This window comes from Peromyscus eremicus, chromosome 22, assembly GCF_949786415.1.
Source record: "Peromyscus eremicus chromosome 22, PerEre_H2_v1, whole genome shotgun sequence".
In the NCBI taxonomy this organism is placed as follows: Eukaryota; Metazoa; Chordata; class Mammalia; order Rodentia; family Cricetidae; genus Peromyscus; species Peromyscus eremicus.
Window position 1 is genome coordinate 9,519,457 of NC_081437.1, and position 26,862 is coordinate 9,546,318.

At 39.6% G+C, this 26,862-nt stretch overlaps 1 protein-coding gene and 1 non-coding gene across 3 annotated transcripts in view; both read right to left on the reverse strand.

The window, feature by feature from the left end:
* Positions 1-26,862, reverse strand: part of Camkmt (calmodulin-lysine N-methyltransferase) — a 376,835-nt gene that overhangs the window by 349,675 nt on the left and 298 nt on the right. For both annotated transcript variants that reach the window (XM_059248568.1, XM_059248567.1), the window contains exons 2-3: positions 16,601-16,773; positions 3,999-4,063 (exon numbers count right to left, since the gene is read on the reverse strand). In XM_059248568.1, coding sequence (XP_059104551.1) covers positions 3,999-4,063; positions 16,601-16,773 — 238 coding nt within the window. The remainder of the gene's footprint in view (positions 1-3,998; positions 4,064-16,600; positions 16,774-26,862) is intronic.
* LOC131897775 (U6 spliceosomal RNA) lies at positions 19,954-20,063 on the reverse strand. Its single transcript, XR_009375794.1, has one exon. It is a non-coding gene; the product is annotated as a U6 spliceosomal RNA (small nuclear RNA).

Consider the following 26,862-nt stretch of genomic DNA (forward strand, 5'->3'; position numbering starts at 1 on the left):
TTTAGAGAAAAAGGCTTTTAGAGAAACAGAACGGAGGAGCTTCTCTAATGAGAGGTCATGGGAACTGGCAGGAAAGGAGATTCCGCCCACAGGGAACCAGAAGCAGGAAACGGGCTGCAATGCTCCCTGACAGATACTCCCTTAGCCAGGTACCTGAGCAAAGAGCAGAAGCAGTGCTTATTGGCCATGAGGGCCAGCCTTACACTTGTCCCTAGCTCACACCATGGGCCAGCACCAAGCACACTCTCTCTGCACAGCAGCTTGGGTGTCTCAGGACGGATGCTCTTGAGTACTGGCAACCAAAGAATGAAACAGAAATGCCTGTTCTTAGGAAGCTTGACTAACAGTTTGCTTTTCACAACAGCTAAGAGAAATGCACAAAGACAATGCCGGGTCCTATGGCAACAAGTCAGTATGCAGAAATGAATTGTGCATGACACTTCTGTTTCCTTCTGAGCTAAGAGTCGAACCCAGGTACTTATGATTGGGAGGCAAACACTCTACCACTAAGCCATAGATAGCATATGCAGCCCACCACATTCATCTTAATTTCCTCTTACATCACTGAATCAAAGTCAATTAGTGAAAATATATCTCAGGATTATAAAGCATTTTAAGGCTGGATGTTTACAAACATAGCAAAAATAACAAAAGCAAGTACAAAGAATGTTTTCTTTTCCAATATACCAGGAAATAAAAAAATGAGATACTTCAATTATTTCCCAAAATCAAGAGGATTCTTTTCCATAACATTTTGGAAGGTCTAGAAATACTAGCCATTTTATCTCTAAAAACATACATTGAGCATAACCAGTAACTTATTTTTAAATCTGAGATGGATGGTTCTACTAGATGATGGGTGTGCTGTGCTTATTGTGCATACACATCAGAGTTTTATGATTCTAAAATATTTTAACTGTTTTTCTATTACTAAGTAATATTAACCTGCAGAACCTAAACTGTTGTGCCCATCAGTTCTACCATTAGAAGCTTCTTTCCTCATTGTGACTGTCCCCTGGCACACTTTCACACTGTTTCTATAGAAACCGGTATTCCTGTGCACAACTTCAAGTCCCTACCAGGGTTAAAAGATCAGAACTATTCCTTTACTTAAAGCTAGAACTATAAAAACTGCCATTTCAAACAACAACAAAGTAAGTTCAAAGATAAGGGAAGCTTTTTATATTAATGATTGGCAAATGCATTAAATATACTAGAAATAAGTCCATGAACATATATAACTACATCTTCAAATGTTTATACAGTGAAAGCTTGGTTATTATTTGTGACATGCTAATTATACTGTAATCTAAAACAGAATTATGCTTGCGGCGCCCTCTGCTGGGCTTTCCACTCACAAACTCAACCCAGCAACACTAACCAAATCAAACTTATGTTTCAAGTGAAAAATTACTTTTTTGTCCATGAGCACTTTACAATGAAGATTATATGAAAGTTGTGACTGGTATTTACTTGGCTGAAAAAGACTTGTGAAACTTCAGTAGCTGCTTTTCCTAAAGAGTCACTACATGGTCACATAAATTATAGCTGCATATATAATGTGGAAGCAGAGCTGTCCAGGGGACACTAGAAACTAACAGCAGAGATGAGGGGCAGGAAAAAGACGAGAGGGGAGGATGAGGGGCAAAATGCTCAACACATACGAACACTAAAAAGTTCACTGTTGCATCAGGGCTGGGAGATGGCTCAGTGGAGAAAATGCTCGCCACACACTCACAGGACCTCAGTTCATACCCCCAGAAACCCTGGAAACGGCGGTGGGCGCAGTGGGCGCGGTGGCCACCTCTAACTCTGGCACTAGCACTCAGGAGGGCCCCTAGAGGGAGCTGGGTAGCTAGGCTGGCTGCACAGACAGCTCTGGGTTCTGTTCAGAGACCCTGCTTCAGTGAATAGGAGAGGAACAACTGCCGAAGGTCCTGAGTCCAACCTCAGGCCTCCACACACATCTGTACACACGTACAGCCACTCCCATGAACATGCATACACACACACACACACACACACACACACACCATACATACCACACAGGCACTCACATGCCAAAAAAAGTCACATACAAAGAAGGTCTTAATATATCTTGTTTTCGTTACTGCATCTGTCACTTGACGATATTTTCAGGTTCTTAAGACTCTATTATGATAAAACATTTTCATAAGATACTTTGTTATTTTTATCCAATTTTTCTCGCTTTTTAGTTCAATAAAAATAGTTCATTTTAAAACATCAAAATAATTCTTAGTTTCTCTTTGCAATTTAAATTTATTTTAAATTAATCCTTAACAACATAAATTGTACATACTTGGAAACCCTTATAAGCAAGTTTGAAAAGTACCGATACCAGGAGCAATACACAAATAAATAAATAGCTTCCACTTATTAAGTATCAACTGTGAGGAATAAAGTACTCTATGGTGTCTAGGAATTATATGTAGTCTTTAAAAATGAATAAAATACAAGTTCACAGAGACTACATAAATTGCTTAAGGTGAGACGTGTCTCAGTCATTCTGAAGTTTCCTAACAAACAATAGACAGCAGAAAAAACATCCTCAACATACAATTCCCCCATTCATCAGTGCAACAACATGGGGGTGTGGCGATGTAGAAAATGGTCAAGAAGAATAAGACATCATTGATATGTGAAATAATAACCTGGACCATTAGGAAACTGTTTGTATTGTATGTAGTGCTGCCAGCTAGTGGCCCTATCCCATACTGAGTCAGGAAAACAATACTTGTTTTATGCTACTGAATTAGAATTTTTCTATTTCACAGTCCAGGGTCATGCTCTAACCTTGCATGTGCACAAGGCTGACTTAATAGTATTTAACATTACTCCAGTATAAAGAAGAATGTGTCTTCGACCACCATAGCGTCCCTTGACCAGTCCTTGCCTAGCTCCCAACAAAACTACAAGATACGTCTAAGTCAGAATTCAGTAAAGGCCAATACACATAAACTAACAGGTAACCTATTATTATCCATGCGAAAGAAACCTACATCATTTTAAATATTTTAGGGTAGTTTTAGAACATTTACAGGCTCCTTGGTGACAAAATATAACTTTTCTATAAAAGCAAGAGCTAGCCAAAATGTGGATATAGAATAAAATTAATGTCTCTTATTACACATTACTCAATTCAAATCTATCCATTTGATAAAACAGTTCTATTAGCAAAGTTTTTATCATTTAACGTAGATAATAAGTAATTATATATTTACTCTGAGGAAAAAATTTGAGTTATTTTTAAATTTGAAATAGTCATATTTTACTATTGATTCATTATTTTGATAAACATCCTATGCAACAAGTTAGAAGACACACTTAGCTCTTATCACGATACGTTACTTAACTGTGACATGGTATATTCTTAGCTGATTTTTATCATCACATGGCATTATTTTAGAATTGCTTAAGTGAAGTTCTCAGCAGAGAAATAGAGCATCAGTTAATCAGAGGCTTAGACAAAAATATAATATATCCTATAATAGTATATAAACAAAACCTTGGGTTTTTAAGTATAAGAACATCATGAAGAACATGTTCTGTATTTAATCTGTACTAAAAGAGGAAAGCACCCAATAGAGAGCAAGGGAGAACAGACCAACAACTGAACTCATGGGAAAGTCACAAGAGAAACAAGAAACAAAAGGAATAGTGCTGGAGAGTCCAGACTTCCTTCTGATCTCTATTCTGTCACATATGCAAACACACACATCGCTGTAAAGTTTCTGTAAAAACTGCCATACCCCATTTAGTATGTATCTCCTCTGAGGCATATTTTACAGTTTACAGCACCAAGGGTTTCTGATAGGTATGTCTATGTGTACACACATGTGTAAGAATATATGTGTATATGTGTGTGTGCACATATACACATAAATATATACACATAGTAGGTATAATAAACATTAGGAAAAAACTAAAATTTGCTTTTTAAAACACTGAATATATTTTATAGTTAGCATACTACTTACAAACATTTCCTGTATTGTCAAAGCTGGTAAGAACGTCTTCTACATTGAAGGATCCACTATTATATCTGCAAAGGAATAGAGCGTTTTATTTAACATTTCTGAAATAGTAGCATTTCTAATTCTTTTTTAAATCTGAAAGTATATTGTGATATACCAATACTAATGAACTAATGTTATAGTTTTAAAATAGTTTCTGCCCACCAGAGAAAGAAGGGGGAAAATTCAAATCATAGTCTTCAGAATATTTGATGCAATAAGCATGTCCTGATAATAATCAACATCTTAAATATAATATGATCTTTAAAATCACTGTTTAACAGAAAATAATTTATAGTTACATACAAGCAAGTTCTTAAAGATGCAACTTTCTTTTTAAAAAAAGAAACACATTACACAGAGAATTTAGAATAAAAGAAAAAACAAATCACCTCCAGAACCACCCTCAGTAACATAAAAAGTTCTGCTGGAGCAGGGCACCAATTTGAAAACCAGTCCCAAGGGACCAGTCAGTAATGAGATTTGCACAGCCCACTTACAGGCTAAATGTTAGCAGACAAAAAAGACTCACGGCATTTATCCCAATCTCAACTCTATCTCTGTCAGCTCCAATCGCTCTCCACTCAGCCCTTCAAATATTGCATGTGATTATTTGAATGTTATTAAGGGATCCAACTGGCGACAGTTTGAGCTAGAGTGCCACAGTCTTCTAATGCGCCCTCGTAATTACAGCTGTAGCTTCTTTAGGGCGTTGATTGGTTATAGTATAATCAGTAAGTCACTGGCAATGTATTTCATCAATACTGCTTTAACTTTGTCATTAAAACTTAGTACAAATGGAGGCTAGAATATGTGTGTCTATGTATATAAAAGTATACATATATATCAAGATATATATTAGTTTGCTAGAATACATGTAATTATATATATATATGTATATATCAAGAGAATATTAATCATATTACTTTTTTCAGAAAAAAAGCTTTTATTTCTATCAGATATCATTTCTCTGACAGAATGATTGAGCTTGCATAAAGTCGTCTGCAATCATAACTAGCCAAATAAACACTGAGCTCAAAACTATCATAATCCAAAGAAATGAAGTCATCCACCACAAATCAAAGCTTCCTTACCATAATATGATTCTATATCCCCTCTGTGAATGGGAGTCACTAACATTACTAAAAACTATAAAAAATGAAGCATTAACATCTCAGATGCAGGCTGCGGCATGACAGGGCACAGAACTCAGCGTGTTCCAAAATATGCGAGCAATCTATGATTCCTTTGAAGATAACAAAACATCAAAATCCTAACATGCAGAGATAATCAGTTAATATTTTGGTACACACTCTTCAAATCTGTTCTCTATACTTTGATAAAGACTGTTTTGCAATTCACGGTTTTTATAATGTATTATAAACAGTCTCAACATCCAGTAATCTCCTGTAACATGATCTTAATGACTGTTCAGGAGTTCAAAGAGCAATTGTGAATGACTCTGTCTGCACCACAATTACCAAACAGAAACTTCGTGTTAGCTTTTATCATTGCACACAGTGTGGAGCTATTACACATACTACTGTAGTGGAAATAACTGTAGATTATTATCAAGCCTGTTTCTGATAACTTCCTTTAAAAATTTAAAAAAAAAAAAAAAAAAGCCTGTAACCCAGCATTAGCAAAGTAAGATTCAAGTGCCTTCTTGGCTACATGGAGAAGTTGAATCCAGCCTGGGCTAGAGACCCTGTCTAAAAAAAGAAAAAAATATCCTAAAAGTAGAATGATTGAATTTCTTTATGGCCTGATTCCCTCTCCCCTCCTCTCCTGTCCCTTTCCTCTTCCTCTTCTTCCTCCCTTTTACTCCCCCATCCCTTTGAACAGCACAATCAGGACAAGGCATTTGAAATTAAGACTGAGGCAAGAGGAGGCTATGTATGTGGTTTGAAAGAAAATGGCCCCCATAGGCCCTTAGGGAGTGGCACTCTTAGGGGACGTGGCCTTGTTGAAGTAGGTGTGGCCTTGTTGGAGGAAATCTGTCACTGGGGGTGGGCTTTGAGGTTTCAGATGCTCAAGTCAAGCCTAGTGTCACTCTTTCTTCCTGCTGCCTACAGATCGGGATGTAGAACTCTCAGCTACCTCTCCAGCACCATGCCTGCCTGCATGCCGCCATGCTTCTCATCCTGCTGACAACAGACCAATAGACTGAACTGTAAGCCAGCCCCACTTAAATGTTTTCCCTTATAAGAGTTGCCATGGTTGAGGTCTCTCATCACAACAATAAAACCCTAAGACATTGTGTAAGTTTCCTCCAAGACTGAACCATTCCATTCTGCATTCCTTAAGCAGGAAGGTAAACAACTCAAAACAGCTTCAGGAAGTCCCTGAAACTGCCCAGAATCCCTAGGCCTCTACCTGCCAGAGGGGAAAAAAAGAAAAAACACTGAGCTTCAAAGAAGACTCCCAGACAAGGCCAGCTGCAAAGAAGTCTTGAGACCAGCTGCCTGGAAGAGGTTTAGACCAATTGAGGCACCTGGAAAGGACACTCTCCAACCTGTCAGCTGCCTGCAGACTATACAGTATGTTCCAGGTTCCCAGCTTTTGTGAGCTGGGGTGGGTCTTGGTGATGCAGCTGTCTGTGAGTCATTTCTGCTCCTCTAAGTGACCCCAATAAAACTCACTGGTTCACCAAGTTGGACCTTGGCAGTATCTGTACTTTGGTTTGTCGTGGGCTCCCTATCTTGAGTGAGTAAACATGCATAGCATCTCCCCAGGAAAAGTTTTGTCACATAACATAATTGGCGTGTGAACAGGAACACCACAGACCCAAAGATGAGCTGGAGAGGAGTGAATGCATGAATGAATCCAATTATAGGTAGCAAGGCATGAGAAGTAAGTCCAAGTGGGGAGCATCCATGGAGGAAATGCCAGGAGAGTTGTCCTTTCCTGTACAGCCTATGTTAGTGTGCCTTTGTGCTATGAAAGGGGCGGCATGGTTCTTGCTCTGGGTAGCAACTAAGGCTGAGCCATCAGGATTAGGACTGTCCGTTGGAGGACTCTTGGGATGTCAGTCATCATCTATGTGGTATGGGGTAGCATGCCTGCTTGATGAGAGGGGGCCGTCACATGATTACAGAGTTGCCCTGACAACAGTTAAAGGTTTAGAGGAAATCTTGCGGTCTTTGGGATTAGCACACAAGGGTCGAGATTGAGATTATCGGTAAGCAGAGGCAGAGGTTGGCTGGCCTCTGTTGTGTACAGCTAGAAATGCACCTGAGGCTGAGATGTTTGTGTAAAGGAGCAATTGCAACAAAAAGGGGAGATGCTGCAGCGCCCTCCATGTTTGCCTCTGATCTGGCACGTAAATGAGATGAACAAGAGGATGAGATGGAGGTGTTGGCTTGGGGCTTCTTAAAGCTTGAGGGCACCGGGAGGCGGTGGCACACGCCTTTAATCCCAGCACTCGGGAGGCAGAGCCAGGCAGATCTCTGTGAGTTCGAGGCCAACCTGGTCTACAGAGCAAGATCCAGGACAGACTCCAAAGCTACATGGAGAAACCCTGTCTCAAAAAACCAAAAAAAAAAAAAAAAAAAAGTCCACACTATTCTAAGTTAGTACTACAACTTTCTGAGTGAATACTGAAACAGAGTCTGTCATTGTTGAAAGAGCTGTCTTAGAGTGTACACTGTGATATTTTTAAATTGTGTAAGGGTGGGGAAGCAGGAGACCAAATCTCACAATTGTACTTACAAAAACATGAACAATCAGCCAGACGGTGGTGGTGTACACCTTTAATTCCAGCACTCGGGAGGCAGAGGCAGGCGGATCTCTACCTTCAAGGCCAGCCTGGGCTACAGAGCAAGTTCCAAGACAGCTAAGGCAGAGAAACCCTGTCTCAGAAAACCAAAATAAAGAAAATTCTCTCAAAAGAACTGGTAGAGAGGATACTCAGTGTTCCCATCACAAAGAAGTGACTGATGTCTGAGGTACGAGGTGATCTGACCATTACACACTGCATAAAGACATTAAAACATCACACTGTACTGCATAAATACACACAATTATTAATTTTGAGTAAAAGAAAATTTAACTAAAATATACACAATCTAATTTACCATGGGTAAAACACTCGAATGCAAAGAAGATATATGATTAATACATAAGAGATGCTCAGCCGCTTTCATCTCCAACTGGAAAACGACAATGAAAACCATAGTAAGGTATCATTTCACATCACTTAGACACATAACTTTTTATAGAAACAAAATGGGCCTGCAGAGATGGCTCAGTGGTTCAGAGCAGTGGCTGCTCTTCCAGAGGCCCTGAGTTCAATTCCCAGCAACCACATGGTGGCTCACAACCATCTATAATGAGATCTGCTGCCCTCTTCTGGTATAAAGGTGTACATGCAGATAGAGCACTCATAACAATAAATAAATAAATCTTTGGGAAAAAAAAGTGCTGACAAACATGAAGAAAATTTTGAATTCTCATTCATTCCTAGTAAGAACGTAAAAAAAGCCACTATGAAAAAGAGTTTGGGGGTTGGGGATTTAGCTCAGTGGTAGAGTGCTTGCCTAGCAAGCACAAGGCCCTGGGTTCGGTCCTCAGCTCCAGGAAAAAAAGAAAAAGAAAAAGGAAAAGAGTTTGGCCATTCTGCAAAAAGTTACAAACATGTAACAACTACATTCTCTAGTCATTTCATTCCCAGCTACATGACAAGAAATTAAAAGAATATGTTCACAGACACACAAAACATGCACATGAATGTCCACAGTAGCATGGGCCAAAAGTAGAAACAACTCTAATCGTCCATGAGCTCATGAATGAGGATTAAAATGCATTACTGGACTGGAGAGATGGTTCAGTGGTTAAGAGCACTGGCTGCTCTTCCAGAGGTCCTGAGTTCAATTCCCAGCAACCACATGGTGGCTCACAACCATCTATAATGGAATCCAATACCCTCCTCTGGCATGCAGAGACCATGCAGACAGAGCACTCATATACATAAATAAAAATAAATTTAAAAATGCATTAACCATATATATAAAACCATATAAATAATAAAAAATTATTAACCATATAATGATATATTAATTCAACCAGAAAAAAATGAATGACTTCCTTAAACATGGTAGAATTTGGATAAATGTTTAAAACATTTGAATAGTGTACTAAGTGAAAAAAGACAGACATGAAAGCCCACATATTGTAGTATTCTATATGAAATGTCTAGAACAGACAAACCAAAAAATAAAATAAAATATGAAAAGCAAATGAGAGGCTGCCAGCTATTGGGGGAGGGGAGCTGCTGACGATGGGTATGTTCTGAACTTTGGGATAATGATGAGGTTGCACAAGGGTGGCAGCCACAGGACACTAGGTATACTAAGAGGGGACAGGGGACTACATTGAAACCCTCCTAGTGAGGTAAATGGGCATTGAATTTTACCTTGATTAACAAGAAAATCGGTTTTCAAAGGCAGAAAAAGTAAACCACAGAATGGAATGTACCCTAAAAAACTGTCAGAGAACAAAAAAAATGTACAGGTTTTCAGAGGGAAAATGTTTAACAGCTGACTGTACAGGCAACTCGCTTTGAAGCTTTTTTTAAATATATAAATCAATGGGTTTTAAAGTCTTATCTACATTATAAGAAATTAGTAGATATCTACATGGAATGTAGATAAGTTTGAAAAACATTCTAGGCACCATTTCAATTTACTAAAACTGAGTGTACTTATATGTAAGCAAACTATATAAGCAATCATGAATGGAGTTTAAGATAAAGTAGAGCCGGGCGGTGGTGGCGCACGCCTTTAATCCCAGCACTCGGGAGGCAGAGCCAGGCGGATCTCTGTGAATTCGAGGCCAGCCTGGGCTACCAAGTGAGTTCCAGGAAAGGCGCAAAGCTACACAGAGAAACCCTGTCTTGAAAAACCAAAAAAAAAAAAAAAGATAAAGTAGAAAATTAAGTCATAACTAGCCAACATCTATGACATGTTACTTGAAAATATGACTCAATGAACTTGAATTTCCTATACACACTGGATATTTTAAAGGTCCTATAAATACTTCTTAAAATAAGAAACTAAAAGCTGTTTAATTCCTCTTATTAATTCCATTCCTAATATTAAAACTACATAGTTAAATAAATTCAGTAATCATATTTATTCAGTAGCCAGCCTTGCCTTTTTTTTATTTCATTTGATCTTTGTTTTAAGATTTATTTGTTTATGTATTTTATGTATATGGGCGGCTTGTCCGCATGCATGTCTGCACACCAGAAGAGAGCATCAGATCCCATTTTAGAAGGTTGTGAGACACAATGTGGGTGCTGGGACTTGAACTCAGGACCTCCGGAAGAGCAGCCAGTGCTCTTAACTGCTGAGCCATCACTCTAGGGCCTGGAGATTAATTTAAATTAATTTTTTAGTTTGTTCACAAAATGATGGGTTTCATTATGACAGTGCCACACATGCATATTGATATATCTTGTTCATATTCACCACCGCCCCAAGTTACTCATGCCTCTGCCCTCAGCACTGGGTAGGTAGTACCCCTGAAATCTACTGGGAAATGCAAATTATAACGACACTGAGATGTCACTTCACACCCACCAAAATACAATTTTTGAAAGGAAATGTTGATTGAAATGGTACCTACAGTATGCCAGGTACGGAAGGATTACCTACCATATACGTTTGCCTGAACAAATCATTCCTGGCACCAGCGCTGCCTTGGCACTCAGAAGGCACGTACTGATTTCAGTAGTGTAATGAGTTCGATTGTCTTTTCCTTTCCCTGAGAGCAACGTATGATTTCATGGAGGTGCACTTAGCGCATTAAAAAAGCAACACAGTCAAGGCCACATTCTTGACTTCTTGCCCACTCTACACTTCTAGGGCAAGCCAAAAGTCAAGCACTGGCCTTCTAATTCAGCAATTACCATAGCAACAGTGGTCAAATTCAAAGACAGAAGGATGGGTCAGGCCTCTCGGCTTTTGCTTTTCTTAAGATACGCAAACATTTATAAATTAATAAAATAAATTAATAACTCTGGCATGTACAGTTCCACATATAGTGGGATATATATACATTTATAAACTAATAACTCTGGCTGCATGGTTCCATATATAATAGGATATATATACATTTATAAACTAATAACTCTGGCATGTATGGTTCCACATATAATTGGACGCATTTTAAAACTTCCGAAGTATCTAAATCGGCCATGGGAAAATTAATTTAAAAAATAAGGTATGGAAACAATACCTACTATCTACATAGTAAGTTCTATGCAATAACGAATTACAGCTGATAACACAGGTTGGAGATGATTTTTAATAAGAATATTTTAGCGAAGGCACGTTCTGGTCTGCTGTGGTTTTCTGTCTGCCGCTAACTAATAGCAATAGTTGTGTCTGCAAAGTTCTAAGAAGCAAAGCACCCGAAAGACAAGACTAGGAGTAATACCGTCATTCTTGTTCTCAGTCTCTACACTTCCAAAGAGTGGACCACTCTCAATGACACACACGTGACAACAAACCCTGGGGACTTCACACTCTAGCCTATGGTCTAACAGCCCAAACGTTTGCGTTTCATGAAAAGTTTCAGCTGGGCCTTTAACTGCAGCACTCGGGAGGCAGACAGGTGGATCTCTGTGAGTTCAAGTCCAGCCTGGACTATAGAGTGAGTTCCAGGACAGCCACAGCTACACAAAGAAACCTTGTCTCAAAAAAACAAGAACAAAAAAAAGAGGAAAGAAAAGTTACTATGACAATTTAATTATCCTTCATTTTAAGTACCATTATGTAAGGCTAAGAGAAAATAATGGTCAAAGTTTTAGTTTTATATAATTATAATTTTATAATTTACATAACAGTGATATAAACAACTACTAGGTACTTTGAAATTCACAATTGTTTAGTTATTTACTCTCTTTGGGGCATTTATATTGAGTCTAATAAAACTTCAAAGGGCTAGCTAGAAATCAAGGTATGAGGAGGTTTAATTAAGGTGGGAAGAGCAGATGCCAAGGACTATGAACGAGAAAGAGTCACCCTGTGCCCTCTGGTGAGCAGCGCCAGGGACTCTGGGTGACAGAGATCGAGACAGAGAACACGGGCTCACATTTATGGTCTGTGGGAGTGCGTAACAACCAAACACTCTGCCTACAGGACCCTCTCCCTCGGGTCCGAGATGGCCTGCTCAGGAGCCTGGATCATTCTGCCTTGCACATTTTCATCTTACCTACTTCGTGACGCCCTTGTTCTCATCGGGAATGACTTCTCCCTTTTCCAGAACCTTCCATTACTTTTAGATCCAGTTCAAGCTCCCGCCCCTCAGTGTTTTCCAAAAACAGTACCTCTAAGGTGATGCATGTTAAGTTTTTAATTATTTAGTAATCAATTGTGCACCACGTGGTGAGAGCTCTGGGCTGCCTACACAGCTGTCCTTCGTTCTTGTTACTGTCTCAATTTTCAGATGGTTAGCTCCTTGAGGAAAGCATAGCTTATCTTTCTATTTACATAAAAGATACTAATAGACATTTGTTGTTTTGAATTTACCTAAAAGTATTTCTCTTTTTTTCCCTCTAATCATTCCATAATGTTGTAGTTAACAAACTTGAAACATGTACAATGGGAGGCAGAAGTAGGTGGATCTCTGAGTTCCAGGCCAGCCAGGGCTACATAGTAAGACTCTGTCTCAAAAAAATTACATGTAATTATGTGTGTGTGTGTGTGTGTGTGTGTGTGTGTGTGTGTGTGTGTCTGTGTCTGTGTGTCTGTGTGTGTCTGTGTCTGTGTCTGTGTGTCTGTGTATGTGTAGTACTTTATTTAAAATTACTTTTTAAAAATCCATTCCTTTTGGCTGTTGTATTTAAAAAAAAAACTACTTCAGAATAGCCATCACTTAATACTGAATAAAGCAGATAATATTGTTAAGAAATCTTATAAAAACAGGCTGAAAGTGCTAATATGAGATAGAAAAAAGTAAGAGTGGGATTCATATTTCAGATAAAAGAAAATGAACAAAAATAGTAACCAGGAGAGAACATGAACAAAGTTTGTAATGGGAAAGAATGAACTGCTATAGGCAAAACTCTTCCATCTGGGCACCTTGGTAATTCCAGTAAAACTCTTTAGCATAGCAGGGTCACACATAAAACAGCCAGTTGGTGATCACAAAGATCACTGAGGAAATCATTGTACCCGGGCTCCAATTCCTACGAGTCAGGATTATGGAGAAGCTAAAAGTGTAGACGGTATGTCCATTCCAGAGAGGTTATCTAGGGCTAGTGAGAGGAAAGTCACATGGAAGTCACTGTACCGTGTCTACAACTACTTGTGTAAAGTGCTTTGAAAGTAAAAACTGTCAAAACAGATTACCTGGTTTAAATACAGGCAACAAATTACTACATGACCAGCTGTGTGACCTCCACCAGATTATTCCTCATTTATGAAATGTAGATGTTGATACTATTCACCTAAATTGGCTATTGTATTCATTAAAGACACTAATACATAAACACCACTCCTAACATGGATATCACATAGTAGACATCAATTGTCAGCCATTATTAGTGTTACTATGACTGTACTGAAGCCCATGTTCTACTGTGGATTCAGTGTACTTAAGGTATCATTATTTTTGTTTGCTAATGTAGAAGGACACTAAGAAGAACGCAAAAAGAGATAAAATTGGCAACCTTCAACGTCAAAATTTTAGCTCAGTTAAAACTCCATGTCATAATTCTAGAGAGACATTTATATTTATTCTTTCAAAAATGAGTATTTTACAAAGAACCATGTTATTGGGAAAAGTTCAGTTCATACACTAGCCAAGAATATATTAGATTATCACCATGGGATGGATAACAAGGCCTTATGGGTAAAGATTCAAGAGAGGAAAATATCACATTCTCCGTGGCCAAAATTACTGGGCATTGAGAAGTCAGGAAATTATTCCTGCTCTAACTTACTCTGTCTTTTATAACAAGAAGATGCAAGAAAATAGCTTTTAAAGTTTATTCCTGAAGACTCTGAATCATTCTGGTTTTCTATCTCTTTCATTTACACACACTAACTTCTAGGTGGTAATCATCTTTATTACTACTTCCCAGACTTATCATAAAGATTCCTGAAAACAGAAACTATCAAAGCACCTAGCTCATTATCAGGCACTTAGTAATATGTAATATACTTTCTTTTCTGAGCAAGGATTTATTTAGTAGATTATCTACATCAAGACACAAAGTAGCCAAGTGTGGTGACAGATGCCTTAATATCAGCACACACAGGAGACAGAGGCAAGTGGGTCTTTGTTGAGTTCAAAGCCAACCTTATCTGCATAGTGAGTTCTAGGCCAGCCAGGGGCTACATAGTGAGACCTTTTAAAAAACAAATGACTGGTATACTCTAGTTAGAATTTCATAATGAATGTAAAGGCAAGCTCTCAAATCACTAACTTTGCTGGGTGATGGTGGCACGCGCCTTTAATCCCAGCATCCGGGAGGCAGAGCCAGGCGGATCTCTGTGAGTTTGAGGCCAGCCTGGTCTACAGAGCAAGATCCAGGACAGGCACCAAAACTACACAGAGAAACACTGTCTCGAAAAACCAAAAATTAATTAATTAATTAATTAATTAATTAATTACATACCACTAACTTTGTGTCTTTTAATTCCTGCTGTCAATAAAACAAGTATTTAAAAACCAGATCCTTAAATCTGTTCTTTCACACCCATCCTAGTCAACTATCCGAATGTTTGACTATTGTGGTACCTTTGAAAATTTAGAAACCTTAACTAACGCGCTATAAACAGACATCCTTCATGACAATACCCTCACCACATCATTCCTGGCCTCACCTAGGCCACATCCAGTCACACTTCCACTCAAGACGCTCTTGGCTCCTCTTATAGTTGATATCAAAGTGTACCCTCCACCCCCAAAATGTGAAATGTCACAAAAGGCAGATTTTTATACAAATCAAACAACTACAGTATTATTGCAAAACACCAGAATATAAACAGAAGGGAGAATTCATTCAGGAAAAGTGGCGTCTTGTTACTTCAGTTAGCAAATCCCTTATCTCTGTTCAAATTATTTTAAAAACTACAACAGTCTGCATGCTTCTCAGAAGACCAGTATCTTCAGCTGAAGTTTCTGCTCCTATTTTTCTGGTTCTATTCAGAGAATGACAAAACATGAATGGAAAAAATACCAAAGCTTGATTTTCAGACAACTGCTACTTGAAGTATAGTCTGGAAAAATTCTGTTTTTACTTTCAGTCTTCTTCACCCCAAAGAACTTGGCTTTTTTGTCATCATCAAATGCTGAGAGAATAGCTGAATGAACCCCTTGTTCGCAACCCACTTTCTCCTTAAATGAATTATTTTTCTTGTCCGACAAAACAGCAAGACCCAGTAAAGGTAGCAACATTTCTTTTAAAGTTTTTTTTTTAATGTTTCTAAAAGTACTGAGTTTACTTAAAAGCATTGCGTAAAGTTTGAGCCTCAGATAGGTGTGGTGGTTTGAAAGAGAATGGCTCCCATAGGCTCATATATTTCAATGCTTGGTCCTGGGTCAGTGAAACTGTGTGAGAAGGATTGGGAGGTGTGGCCTTGTTGGAGGAGGTGTATTCTGGGTGTGGGCTTTGAGGCTTCAAAAGCCCATGCCAGGCCCTGTCTTTCTCTCTCTCTCTCTCTCTCTCTCTCTCTCTCTCTCTCTCTCTCTCTCTCTCGTTCTCTCTCTCTCTCATTCTCTCTCTCTCCCTCCCTCCCTACTCTCTCTCTCTCTCTCTCTCTCTCTCTCTCGTTCTCTCTCTCTCTCATTCTCTCTCTCTCCCTCCCTCCCTACTCTCTCTCTCTCTCTCTCTCTCTCTCTCTCTCTCTCTCTCGTTCTCTCTCTCTCTCATTCTCTCTCCATCCCTCCCTTCTCTCTCTCTCTCTCTCTCTCTCTCTCTCTCTCTCTCTCTCTCTCTCTCTCTCTCTCTCCCTCCCTACTGCCTGTAGACCAGGATATAAAGCTACTGCTCCAGCACCATGCCTATCTGCTTCCCACCATGATGATTATGGACTAACCCTCTGAAACTGTAAGCAAGCCCCCAATTAAATGTTTTCTTTTATAGGAGTTGCCTTGGTCATAGTATCTTTTCACAGCAACAGAACACTAACAAGATAGTAAACAAACACATCCTTCATCAAATATTGATTTTCGCAAGAGTACAGACTTCCAAACAATATGATAAATGATATTTATGTACAATAAATATAAAATGTGTTTTTAGAAATAAAGTAGCAATGAGCTAAGGTACAATGAGACTATCTTCTAGTGAAGTGATTTGCACCAAATTGCTAATCTTTTAGAAGGCTTCAAAAGTATTTTTTAAAGTTGTTGCTTTCATTTGATACTTGTATATTGTTGTTGGTTTGTTTTGTTTTTTTTTAATGAAATAGAAGCATCAGAGATTCTATCTAAGGCAGCCGGATTTTCCAACATCAAGTTGCAAAGCTGAGCTCTAATAAAGATTGCTGCAAAGTCACAGCAGGCACACGGGGCTGCTCAGCGCACGGGTTTCCTAGAAGAACTGCGCTCACCTTAAGGAGATACTGTATTCGGGATAAAAGATGCTTGTGTACTGGACCCACACACCAGCCTCTTCCTCAGTTTCCCTTTTTTGGGCTTCTGTGACTGAGAAGAGCTTAAACGATTCAAATCTTCTCACAGATATATGTTTCAGACAGTCATCCAGCTGTTTCTGCTTCAGAACCTTTGAAATAAAAGCAAATGTTGGGGTTATAGTATACAAGTAGTACAAATTGAGTTTCCAATAATACTGGGCTAGATTATTCAGATTAATGTCCTATTGAACACAAGGAGAAAGACGGAAGGCACTGGAGAGCAGTGAGGATGGTAACAGTTTAACAGTTTGGTATCTTAAAAACCAGAAAAATCCTGAGTTAACAAGGTTTTTATATCCACTTTTTCTCCTGAGCATTTGTTAACTGGAGGAACTGAGAAGACAAGGAACACATTTAATAGCCAGAACTAGAGCAGGTGTGTTATTATATGGCTGTGTGTGTGTGTGTGTGTGTGTGTGTATATACATGTATGTGCATGGCAGCATACGTATATGCACATGCATGTATATGTATTTGTGTGCCTGTACAGCATATGTATGCTTGTGTATGTGCATGTGTGTGTGTGTGTGTGTGTGTGTGTGTGTGTGTGCGCGCGCGCGTGTGTGTACATGTGTTTATTTGTTTTAGGATAAATCAAATGACTAGTTTTACTGGTGTTAGTTTTCCTTGTACAGAGAAAGAAGAGAAAGCTGTAAGATTAATGAGTTTTAGCAAAAACCCTACAGTTCTACATCCAAACAGAAGTATAATAGAAACTAATAAAGCCTTATATTTCCTGTCTTACAATTAAATATATATATATATACATTTATATATACATATATCTGACCACTGTTGAAAAGTTCAATGATCAAACTTGTAGAAATTAGCATGTTCAAGCCGGGCGGTGGTGGCGCATGCCTTTAATCCCAGCACTCGGGAGGCAGAGCCAGGCGGATCTCTGTGAGTTCGAGGCCAGCCTGGTCTACAGAGTGAGATCCAGGAAAGGCACAAAGCTACACAGAGAAACTCTTGTCTCGAAAAACCAAAAAAAAAAAAAAAAAGAAAAAAAAGAAATTAGCATGTTCAGTGCCCAAATTGTTGTCTCTAAATATCATTTTCTACTAAAACAATGTGAGACCCTTGGAGAAAAGGCAGGGATTGTATAAGATGAGGCTGGAATGGAATATGTGTGTATGTGTGTGTGTATGTGTGTGTGTGTGTGTGTGTGTGTAGGACCCAGCAACCAAACTGAATATGAAACAATGTATTAATAGATGTGATAACTTCAATACAATCAAAACACAGTATTCCCAGTGCTCATAACCAAGGGCCTGGAGGTTCGATGATCATCACCCCTGCATCACCATGCTCATAACCAAGGGCCTGGAGGTTCAATGATCATCACCCCTGCATCACCATGCTCATAACCAAGGGCCTAGAGGTTCAATGACCACCACCTCTGCATCACCATGCTCATAACCAAGGGCCTAGAAGTTCAATGACCACCACCTCTGCATCGCCATGCTCATAACCAAGGGCCTGGAGGTTCAATGACCACCACCCTGCATCTCCATGCTCATAACTGCTGCAAGCCACAGGAAAATGTAATGGAATTCAGCTACTATCACAAAAGCTACTCCTCGGAAAGGTCAAGGACTTTTATGAAGGTCAAGCCATGGCTTAAGAAGTCTTGGTGACATTTTAGCTTTTGTATATATGTTAGCTGGTTCCTACAGTGATTTCCTTGTATGCTATGTATGCTTCCGAGAACTGATAACAGTGTATTTTATCTGAAATACCTATCAAGCATCCAAGGCCACATGATCTCCTGAATTAAGGTTAATTAAGCTCAGACCATCCTTTCTTATACAGCATTAGTGGTATTTATACTAACATTATACACTCCTAACATTTACCTAACCACCTCTAGGAATGTAGTGTGAGCACATAAATTCCCTTTTTCTGATATAATAACCGATTTTGGATCTGAGTTGACCTCCTCCTTTACCACTCCCCTTTTGGGTTGTAAAAGAAAGCCTGAGGGTCACTGCCTGAGGAAAACTCTTGTCTGCCTTTATGACCCTGTAAGAATTCAAGCCTGGTGACCTTGCTTTAGCTAGAGCACCGCTATTGCATGGGTACATAACTGTAAACCTCAGAGACTGAGGGAGGATTTTGACTGGAGAGGATTTTGACAGGAGAACTGGAAGAATGAGATGGAAGATGAGGAAGAGCCAGATGAGGAAGAACGTGATGGGTAAGAACTAATGTGAGAGAATTAAGATAGAACTTAGAGGCGACAGTGGATAGAGGTAGAGAGAAATCAGGCAAGAAAGGAGCTAGGCACGAGAACAGAACTGAAGCTGTGTAGATAGGATTTTATCCCAGAAGAATAAAGTAGACGGACTAAGAGCTCGGTGTACTTAGATTCTTTTCCCACAGATTATTCTCGATGTCCGTAGCTTCTCTTCTGAGCCCCTTGGAAGAAGATTATTAAGGCTGGTCCATAATAATTTTCGAGACATAACCAAAAGCCTAGAGGTTAAACTGACCATTCTGCTACACTCCCAATGGTACAACCAAGAGCCTAGAAGTCTGGCTGACACTACAACCTCCTGCACCTTCATCTCTCTGCATAACCACAAGTCTCCAATTCTAGGGACCCAAAAAGAAGGTGCGCCTACATCCTTTTACCTTCTTCTGCACCTTGTACTTCCTGCTTTTTTTTTTTTTCCCCAGACAAGGTTGGGTTTCTCTGTGTAGTTTTGGTGCCTGTCCTGAATCTCGCTCTGTAGACCAGGCTGGCCTCGAACTCACAGAGATCCACCTGGCTCTGCTTCCCGAGTGCTGGGACTAAAGGCGTGTGCCACCACCGCCCAGCCACTTCTTGCTTTTTCATCCCACTCTTTGGCAATATTTTTACAATGAGTCCTTATTTCTTACTGTGCTTCATACAGTCATCTCATTTTTTTTATTTCTGGAGGATCTTTTCATTTTTTTTTTTCTAATTTTTATTTTATGTGTATGGGTATTTTGCCTGCATGAATGTCTATGCACCGGGTGTATGCCTGGTGCCTGTGGAGGTCAGAAAAGGGTAACAGACCCCCTGGAACTAGAGTTACAGATGGTAGTGAGCAGTCATGTAGGTATTGGGAATCAAACCCACTTTTCTGGAAGAGCAGCCAGTGTTCTTAACAGCTAAGCGGTCTCTCCAGCCCCAAACCAAATCTTTTTTTTTTTTTTTAAGTCTTCTGTGTTCTCACCAACCTCTTTTTTACACTCTTTGAAGGGCATTTAGTAGTATTTTGATGTTGCATTTTTTTCTCCCTAATGTAGAAAACTTCTCAAATGTGTATATCACCCTTATTCAGGGTCCATGTTAATCATCACTGTATCATTCCAATGATATTTGTATTGCTGACTTCATCTAAAGGAATTTTAAGGTCTTTATTTTTAAATTCATATTTTTATTCCCCTTCTTAAATTTTATTTTCCGATTTTCCCTCTATTGGGAATCTTTTTTATTTTTCCTGATACTTCCTCTTTTCTCCTCCGTAACTTTCTGCACACCCCTTTCTTTCTGTTTATTGAACTTGGCTTCTCTAAGTTTTCCTCTTTCCCTGCACTTTTCCTCCTTCCTTTTCCTAGTCACTTAGTATTTCCACATTTACCCTAAATGGAGCAGGGAGTGATGGTGAATACCTTTAATCCCAGCACTCGGGAGGCAGAGCCAGGCAGATCTCTGTGAGTTCAAGGCCAGCCTGGTCTATAGAGCAAGTTCCAAGACAGGCTCCAAAGCTACACAGAGAAACCCTGTCTCAAAAAAACAAAACAGAAAAAAAAAAGAAAAAAGAAAAAGAAAAACAGAACATTTGCCCTAAATTTATAACTTCATAGTACTTTTTTAGTCTTTGGCCTCCTAATCAATTTTTATATCTTTGCAGTTTGCAGCTGTTATAATTTGTTTTCTCCTCACGGACAGAATGAAGATTGAGCTTCAGGAGTAGACTGCTCAATAACAACTCCAAACATAACTGGAAGAGACATTCAAAGCAATGTTCTACAAAGTACATCACAGAAACATCAAAAATATTCAAAGGCAAGGCAGCATGACTTCCACAAAAGATCATAATTCTTCGATGAATCCAAAGATACTGAAGTAGATAAAATGTTGGGTGAAGATTCCAAAAGTTTACTAGTAAAAATGATAGTGATATCAAAGAAGGCATAAGCAGAAAAATTCAATCCAGGATCCGGAGAAGAAAGTCAGCAACACAAAAGGAAATGAACAATAAAAATCAGCAATATGGTGAAAAGGTTACTAACATAGAAGACAAATTCTTCAGGAAAATATATATATTCCATATATATGTGTGTGTGTGTGTGTGTGTGTGTGTTGTATGTATGTTTATATTTTGTAAATATGTATATTGAATATATACACATATCCATATATATTGGTTTTTTGAGAAAGGGTTTCTCTGTGTAGCCCTGGCTGTCCTGGAACTCACTATTGTAAACCAGGCTGGCCTCAAACTCAGAGATTCACCTGCCTCTGCCTCCCAAGCCCTATGATTAAAGGCCTGCACTAACACTCATGGCTTGGAAATAGATATTTAAAAAAAAAGAGAGCCGGGCAGTGGTAGTGCAGACCTTTAATCCCAGCACTGGGAGGCAGAGGCAAGTGGATCTCTACGTTCAAGGCCAGCCTGGTCTATAGAGCAAGTTCCAAGACAGCTAGGTTTGTTATACAGAGAAACTCTGTCTCGAAAAACCAAGGAAAAAAAAAAAAAAGAAATGTTGGACATTAGAAATTCAATGAATCAAATAAAAACACAGTGGAAAATTATTTATGATTTAAACAGACTTAAAGATCAAAAAAATACTCTTGAATGATCAGAGGGTCATTGAAGACGTCTCAGTAGAAATCAAAATATTCTTCGAATTAAATCAAAATGAAAATGTAACTTCTAGAATCTTGGGATAACAGCTAAGCAGTTAGGAGTTACACGGAAAAAAAAAAAAAAGAGCGGAAATAACACACACCTTTAATCTCAGAACTTGGGAGGCAGAGGCTGGATCTCTCTTGAGTCTGAGGCCAGCCTGGTCTAGAGTGACCTCCAGGATAGCCAGAGCTACAGAGTGAAACTCTGTCTCAAAACTTAAATTAAATTTAAAAATTAAATTAAATAAATAAACTAATGATGCAACTCAAGGTTGTTATGGAATTGGCAAGTTTGAGCGGAGGAGACACACCATGCGGCCAGTGGCCAAGGGGGCTGGGCTGACAGTTACTCACACCATGCAGGCACAGCATCCACCACGAAAGTTTATAATTAAAGGGGGAGGGGAGAGAAAATAGAAAGAGAGGGAGAGAGGGAAAGAGAGAGAGATAGAAGGAGAGAAAGAAAAGCAGAAGTGGGCACAGACTCAGGAAGAGAGATAGGACATCAGGACACTAGGTGGGTCCGTAAGGGGCCGGCCTGAATGCCAACAATGATCTAATTTTTCTATTTTAGTTAGTTTAATTATAAATGATGTAACTAATATGATTATAATGATTTTCCAGTTCTATAATTACTGAGTTTCGAGTATGTACAGTTCAATAATTTCTTAAAGAACATTTTTAGGCTAACCAAGATAAGCATGCATTGCTATTTGAGGATTTCTTTTTTTTTCTTCAATTCTTTTTTTTTTAATTTTTTCATACAGTATATTTTGATCATACTCTTTCCCCTTCCAAACTCCTCCCAGATCCTCCCCACCTCCCTACCCACCAAACTTCATGTTCTTTCTCTCTCAAGAAAAAAAAAAAAAAAAAAAAAAAAAAAAATATATATATATATATATATATATATATATATATATATATATATATATATATATAAAAGTCAAACTAACAAAACCTAATAAAACAAGTAACAAAACAAAAAGCACACAAGAAAAGCATGGAGTCCATTGTGTGTCGGCCAACTACTTCCGGGTGAGGTCTGGCCTTCAGTGCGGTTGATATCCCAGTGACATTCCATTGGAGAAAACTGATTTTCTTTTCCCAGCAGGTTATCAACTGCAAATAGCTTCTTGGTTAGGGTGTAACTTTTTGTCCATTTTCCCTTCTCCATACTGGATTTTTGTAACTCAAGGTCTTAAACAAGTACTAACAATCCAAGAAGAGCCAGAGGGCTGGCTCAGTGGTGAAGAACAGGAGAACCTGTGTTCACTTCTCAGTTCCCAAGTGGTTCACAGTGACCTGGAACACAAGCTCCAAGGGATCCGATGTCCTCTTCTGGCCTCCACAGGCACATGTACTCATGTGTACACATGCCCCCCCCCATATACAAATAATTTTTTAAAAAAGCCTTGCTGGACGGTGGCAACCCACAGCTTTCATTCTTGCACTAAAGAGGCAGAGGTAGGTGGATCTCTGTGAGTTCCAAGCCAGCCTGGTCTACAGAGCGAGATCCAGGACAGTCAGGGCTACACAGAGAAACTCCGTTTCAAACAACAAAGCCAAGTCTAAAAGTACTAGGGAACAAGGAATAATGAAAATCAATATAGATATCAATGAAACAGACATTAAAAATATAAGAAGAATACAGAAAGAACCAATGAAACTAAAAGTTGGTTCTTTGTAAAGATAAATAAGATGGGTAAAACCCTACCTAAACCAGAAAAAAAAAAAGACTCAAATTATAAAAATTAGGGGTGAAAATGGAAAGTCACTACAGATTCCAATGAAATCTGAAGATTCCAATGAAAACTAGGATTAGAAGATAGAAAGATAATTTCATTTTAATCAGAAGTGGGACAGTCTAAAATGACTAACCTCATTCCTTCACTTTACAATGAAAAACTGACATCCAATAAAGGGTTCATCAAAGTCAAGGGCAGACCTGAGCCTAAACTCCAGGGCCTCAGTTAACACTGGCAATCTAATCCATAGCATCCTGCTTAAACTGGACTATGAGATAGTCTACTGATCAGATTCTTCAGCCAAGTGTTCAGTAGGTACACGATTCCGTTCTGTAGGTGTTTGTGAGTTTGTTTCCTTCTTTTTGGCCACCTCCTCTTCTTTATGTAATTCTGACGGGATTGTTAGGTAGGCTGATGGCCCAGATGTGCCAAACAGCTCCAATCTAATTAGGCAGCAATTGGCTGAAATGTCAATTAGAAGAAACTCTTTGTTAGGGAAAAAGATCATTTCTTCAGGGCCCCTAACTGGATGGACATTGAAAGCCTGAAGTTGGGGCTGGAGAGATGGCTCAGGGGTTAAGAGCACTGGCTGCTCTTCCAGTGGTCATGAGTTCAATTCCCAGCAACCACATGGTGGCTCACAACCATCTGTAATGAGATCTGGTGCCCTCTTCTGACGTCCAGGTACATGCAAGCAAGCAGAACACTGTGTATAAATAATAAATAAATAAATCTTTAAAGAAAGAAAGAAAGCCTGAAGTTATAAGTGATCATCACTGCTATCAGATGAGCCTCAACAAAAAGGAAAATAAAATACTTGTAACTTTAGCAACTGATCATACACAGGCTTCCAGATCTCACCTAATTCGGGTAGGCACAAGAATCAGAAGTCAGTAATTCATCACAACACCTAGAAACAATAATGTACTGGGCAAATAGGTTTTCTCTCTAAAATGTGAATTCCAGAGTAAGCATTGAACAGTTAATATAAAAAGGACCGTAAGACATCATCGGAATCCTGAGGAGTCCCAAAAGACAAAATTATGTGTGTGTGTGGTGGGGAGTAACAAGCAAAAAAAAAAAAAAAATCACATAAGGGTGAACCCCCTCTGCCCCAGTGATAGAGATCAAAACTAGGGGCTGTGCACATGCAAAGTCCTCTACCACTGAGCTACACTCCCAGCTTAAGAGTCACACATTTCGGGCCAGTGGTGGCTCACACCTTTATTCCCTCCCAGCACTTGGGAGGCAGAGGCAGGTGAATCTCTGCGAGTTTGAGGCCAGCCTGGACTACAGAGTGAGTTCCAGGAAAGGCACCAAAGTTACACAGAGAAACCTTGTCTCGAAAAACCAAAAAAAAAAAAAAAAAAGAGTCACATATTTCAAACCCTGATCAGATTCTTCAGGCTTTCTGCCTCCAAATACAGAGGACACATGAGTGGTTTAGTCACTTTAAACACTCACTAAAAGCCCATATATGTTTAGCCTATTGTGACAGACTGAAGTACTATAGAAAAAATTTCACTTCTTCCATGTCACCTCAAAAAGGAGTATTTTTCCCTACCTACTTTTGGTTTAGGTATGCATCTTCCTTTAGCCAAAATCTTGTGATGTGATGTGATGTGATGTGATGTGATGTGATGTGATGTGATGTGATGTGATGTGATGTGATGTGATCATCAGCTAGACAAGAACTTGAGGAACCTAAGAAGTCTCTGAGCATGTCTATGAGGGGTTATCTGTATTAGGTTAACCTCTTGGCATGCCTGTAAAGGATTTTCTTGATTAGGGTTCACCGAAGTGAGGAGACACACTCTAGTTGTGGTATCATCATTTCACAGGCTGCATCTTGAACTAAATAAATGGAAGGAAGGAAGGAAGGAAGGAAGGAAGGAAGGAAGGAAGGAAGGAAGGAATTAAATAAATAGAAGAAAAGAAAAGTATTCGCCCATTGCTTTCTCCTTCCTGAGTGCTAATACAACGTGAGCAGCTGCTTCACAATCCTGCTGCTTTGGCTCTCCCTGCTGTGATGGACTGTGCGCCATCAAACTGTGAGCCACCAAACTGTACACCGTCAAACTGTGCACTAGAATAAACCCTTCCTTTCTGAAATTGCTTTATCTGGCATTTGGTCACTCTAATAATAAAAGTAAGTAATACAGCATGTTAAGAGACATCATGTAAGCAGGGATTTCATTTTAATTTTTTTTCTCTTATTTTTAATGATTCTTTGGGAATTGCACATCATGCACCCCAATCCTGCTCATCTCACAGTCCCTCGGTATTCATCCCTCACTCTAGTAGTGTCCCCCGCCAAAGGCAAGCTAAAAAAGAATAAGATAAAAATAAAAAGGGTAAGATAAAAATAATAATTAAAAAAACAAAATTGTCTTTTCCTCCTATCCATCACCTCTCCATTCATCTTAGTGGCATTGGGAGCTGCTGTGTATCATGCAGTATACCTTCTTGTCCAAACAGCATTACTTGCAAATGTTCATTGTGTAGTGTGCTGTTGGTCAGGTTCGAGGCCTCTGGCTTTGGTACACCATCAATAGTGGACCTCCACTGGCATTCCTCTCTGATATCCTGCTGTTGCCCGACCGAAGTCACGGAGATCCTGCGGCTATGGTTCCACAGGATCAGTCCCTTCAAAACACTCCAGCAGATCATACACGGGGTAGATGCTGGGGTATGCCAACTCCAAGTCTGGGATGTGTAAGCAGGGATCTTAAATGTGCCTCTTGCTCTCTTACACTTCTATCATAACTGTGAGAGCATGCCAGCCAACTGATCTAAGAATTCTGAGTATTTAGCCCAAGTACACAACATTAAACCATGCAGGCGATCACAGCCTATATCAGTAAACTACCAGGTGGTTCAAAGAAGTTGTATGACACATGACATCGTGGTTGTTTGTGAATGGCAACAGCTAAGTAAAATAACACAGTAAGAACTCAGTGCTCTGAGCCACCGTCTTAGTTACGTTTCTATCGCTGTGACACAACGCCCGAGGAAACTTATAAACACAGCAGCCTTTCCTGGAAGTTACGAGGAGCCAACAACACACTTGGATTCATCGGTACATCTTGGGCAGCGAGTATCCCCACGAATGACTTCAAACTTAGAGGATAAACGTCGGTCACTTCTCCGGCTCCCTTTACTCTCATCTATACATACGGACACGCGGGCAGTGTCACCCTTCCATCAGGACCAAAAGGTGCACCGTGGAGGTCGGTGACCACAACAAGGCTGGGAGTTAAACCAAACTGGAAAGTGGCAGGAAAGAAGAGCGCGCGGGTTGGAGGGGCGGTCCCAGGCATCAGGCGGGCAAGCGAAGGGATTTCCTACTGGGATGTGAGTTTCCCGGGACCTCAGCGATGGCTGTCCCGCTCTCACCGCCCAACCCCGCCAGAGTTTCCCTTTTTAGGTGGAACAGTGTAGAGGAAGCAAGGGGAGGCGCCCCGATTGGCTCCCAGCGCACGGAGAAGTCATGCCCGGGGCTGAGCGCCGGGTACCTGGGAGGGGAGTGGCCAGAGGCAAAG